Source organism: Poecilia reticulata, linkage group LG20 (genome assembly GCF_000633615.1).
Source record: "Poecilia reticulata strain Guanapo linkage group LG20, Guppy_female_1.0+MT, whole genome shotgun sequence".
NCBI classification, from domain to species: domain Eukaryota; kingdom Metazoa; phylum Chordata; class Actinopteri; order Cyprinodontiformes; family Poeciliidae; genus Poecilia; species Poecilia reticulata.
Genome location: NC_024350.1, coordinates 5,798,963 through 5,802,650, shown reverse-complemented (window position 1 = coordinate 5,802,650; position 3,688 = coordinate 5,798,963). Strand labels below are relative to the sequence as shown.

The 3,688-nt window shown below is 36.8% G+C and overlaps 1 protein-coding gene across 1 annotated transcript in view; it reads right to left on the bottom strand.

Annotated features, from left to right (window-relative positions):
- LOC103482369 (serine/threonine-protein kinase pim-2-like) overlaps nucleotides 1-3,291 on the bottom strand; it is an 8,987-nt gene extending 5,696 nt beyond the window's left edge. Inside the window, exons 1-4 of the mRNA XM_008438494.2 lie at nucleotides 3,152-3,291; nucleotides 1,801-2,043; nucleotides 848-955; nucleotides 626-720 (exon numbers count right to left, since the gene is read on the bottom strand). Of these exons, the coding sequence (XP_008436716.1) occupies nucleotides 626-720; nucleotides 848-955; nucleotides 1,801-2,043; nucleotides 3,152-3,206 (501 nt within the window). The 5' untranslated portion in view covers nucleotides 3,207-3,291. The remainder of the gene's footprint in view (nucleotides 1-625; nucleotides 721-847; nucleotides 956-1,800; nucleotides 2,044-3,151) is intronic.
- Between the last annotated feature and the right edge of the window lie 397 nt (nucleotides 3,292-3,688).

The following is a 3,688-nucleotide window of genomic DNA, read 5'->3' as shown; positions in this document are numbered from 1 at the left end:
TATATATATAATCAATTAATCACACGATAAATTAAACCTATCGACCTAATTTTAATTATCGTCTTTATCGTCTCTTCCTGCCGTTTTTTTTTTTTTTCTGTTGATGACACTGAATGAAAAAAGGCTCACCTCCGGTGCTCTCCACCTCATTTTCTTAGTATCAGTCAAACTTTCCCTACCGGAAGTCAGTAGGAGTCAGATTTTGTTGAGAAGAGTTAAAATCCTCAGATTGTTGGAAGACTAACAGATAGTCAGATTGAATCTCTCTTTTAGTTGATTTTAGCTCAAAACAATTCAAACTGAATCATTTTCTGAGTGTTTATGAAAAAGCTCAAAACATGTTTCTGAGCGTTTTCAAGTTTAACAGTTGATTGTAAAATGTTCTGCTTAATTTCCGACCAACATCTTCAACGTACAGTCTGATACAGACATCGTAAAGCTGAGAACACTGCCACAAACTCTGTCTGAGGCTTGTACAACGTCTGGCACCGCCTACTGATTACTACATGTAAGAGAACTACATCTGATTTTAACTTTGTATGTAGATAATAAAAAAATCTAAAAATTACTGTGTGGCTTTCTAAATTTAATTCTGTGTGTTTGTGTCAGAGATGGTAATACTTACAGGTAATTTACCCTCTATCCGATATCCAGCAAAGACAGACCCGAAGCCTCCGTCTCCCAGCAGATGCAGCTCAACGTATTTCTGCAGTAATGCAGCTAACCACATGAAGACATTTGAAATTCAAAAAGCATCAGAATTGAAGCTTGGATCTAATGATCACATCTTATTTCTATCCCATAATAAATGGTTATGCTACAAATCTATTACTACATAAACTCCAACCTCTTTGGGAATCCTCTCGTTCTTCTTCCATCACCATCTTCATCCTCCTCCTGGTTGGTGGTTCCTCCAAGTCCTCCATCTTCCTTTTCGGATTCCTCTTTCTGATCCCTGTAATGTCAAACATGTTATGTTTGATATACGAGTTTCTCAGACCTGTACATTTTCAGTGTGTTTCCTATCCCAGAAAAACCTGATGTATATAACCAAATGTGTACAGTTTACAAATGAACCAACATGAATCAGTAATTTCTCCTAAAACATACCTTCAATTAAAGCTATGCTATGCAATTTTTGGCCCATTTTGAGAAGATTGTCCATCCTTTGGAGAATTTTTGGGACCGGGTCTTGTTTCAGTTACACAAGGTAACGGAGTAAAGTTTGAGACCCATGGTTCGAAAGTCTCTGTATACTATGTGGCTGTCAAATGGTTTGACTCCCGGCTCGTCTCTTTTGTTGTAATCAGAAGATTCAACAAGTAATCCACATCAAAAATGAAATATTCTGATAAGTATTTCATAGTTCAGGCTTTACAGGGTTAAATCTCAAGTCCTCTTCTGTAAAGTACCAGATTTAGCTGGCACTTTAGCAGTGGGAATAACCCATAGAAACAACATGAATATATTATCATTCAGTTGCCTTAAGAAAAAAACATCCTGATGTAAAGATTCAATTTAGTGGCTTATAAATATTTTACAGAGTATTTTCTGTCCCTAATTTCAGTGGAATTTAAAGGAATTTAAGTGATGCAACCTTGTGATAACACATAAAATACAAATGTCATTTGGTAGTGTAATGTAAAAATGTGAGATTTATGAATACTTTTGCAAAGTATTTTTTCTTCTTTGTGCTGTTTCCCTCCCTTTAACTTTAATATGCTATTGTTAAGCAGCAGCTTAATAATCATGCTGAGGTTCTGAGTGCAAACTGACAATAGTTTCACCAAAGCAGCCAACCTGCACTGACGTCCGTTGAGCAGCAAGACTCTTTGTTCTGGTCCTGCTCCAGTTCCATTTTCTTCCTCTTGGCCTTCGGTGAAGGTTCCTCTGCTTCTTCTTTCATTTTTCTCTCCACCATGCTCCTCGTCCTCATCTGTTCCTGGCAGCTTGAAGACGATCCGGCCATGTCAGAGACCCTCCGCCTTTTTCTGGGGGTCTCAATTTCAGATATTTTCCTTTTCTTTGGCCTGCTGCTGTTCTCTAAAGCGACATATAGGGAAAATTGTATTATTATTCTTTGCAATTTATCAAATATTAAGTATTTCTAGATAGGAGTGGGCACTTATATCATTTATAGTGACATATGTCTTATAATAAGAATTCCGATTTTTCACTGTCATGATAAATTTGAATTAATGTTTAATTCTGTGTGCAGTTTAGCATTAAAAATCACACGTCTTTATGCGACTGGAGCCCTAAAGAAGCGCAATACAAGTGGGATGGTTTTTAAAGATCAGTGTTTGTGGGTCTATAATTGCTGTGACACATTGGCTGTGTTCATATTACATAAGTGCAGAAAACTCTAAATTTCACACTTGTGGTATTTACGTTGAATAGGAAACACAAATCATGTGTGAATAAGTTTAATACAAAAGTCATAAAAAAACATGCAGTGCCATTATCCTAAAACTACTTCCTGCCACCGTCTTATTTGTGGTTTGCGCCAGTGGCAACCTCCTGCCACTGGCGCAGGATGTTGCCAGTGGCAGGATGTTGCCAATGGCAACATCCTGCCACATGACTTGCATCACACGAGTCATGTGACTTGTGTGATGCAAAAAAAGTTTTTCTATTGTAGTGTTGCAAAATAAATGACATGGGGGTTTTTTCTAAACTGATGTGTTTCCATGAAGCAAATGTACTTTCAAAATGTCAAATTGCACAATTATATGGTCAATGGAGACATTGCTAATGTCACAGTCATACAGTTACCTAAAAAGTAAGAAAATACATATTATTGCCACTTTTATCATTATTGCAATAGTACAGCACAATGTTGTGTTAAAACAATAAGTCCACATCACCCTCCCCTATTTCTACATCACCTCAGAGGCTGATATCTGATCATAGACTTTATTACACAAACTGTTCAGCTTTTAACCCATGTTCATCAAAACACATGCTTCTGGGTGAAACTATCACAGATCTCAAAGTTCCCAACAACAGACAAGTCAGTAACATAAATTCTTAATGATAAAAACTCTAAATCTCTAAATTATACTAATCAGTACCTAAAATGAACAAACTTTTAAATCTATACTCATCTTTATCAAGATATGCGCCATATGTTGATAATGAACTCTTTTACCTTGTTGTCTTATGAGGGCTGGCATTTTTTCATTCCTTTTAGGTTCTTTGAACATCTTTTTTTAGATTTCAGCATCGATTACTTCACCTACAAGTGTTGGCAGTTTTATCTCTTGTAGTTTTGTCTCACTCTGTCAGAGATTTCTGACAAACTGAACTCAAATAGAATGTTGGGTTCACAACAACCAGTGACATCAAAAATAACATTCCAAAATGTGGTCATAAATGTCAGAATGGAGGTGATGTTGCTTAGCAGCCCTCTGACTTAGGTCTAACCTGCAGAACACAGAAAAATCCCCACAATCAAACTTTTTTAGAGCAATGAATCCCTACAGAGCCCTCTGGGGGACATAGGGATTTCTTTTTCTTTTGTGTCCCCTCGCAAAACTTTTGCGTTCCCTCGCAATACTGTACTGATCAGTTCTTGCAGCATAATTGAATACTGTAAGCCTTTCTTACAGTGGCCGCCGTACTTTCTGCTCTAATATAAGGTTATGTAAGGTTTTTCCATATTAATGTCTCGTTGTGAAATATCTGA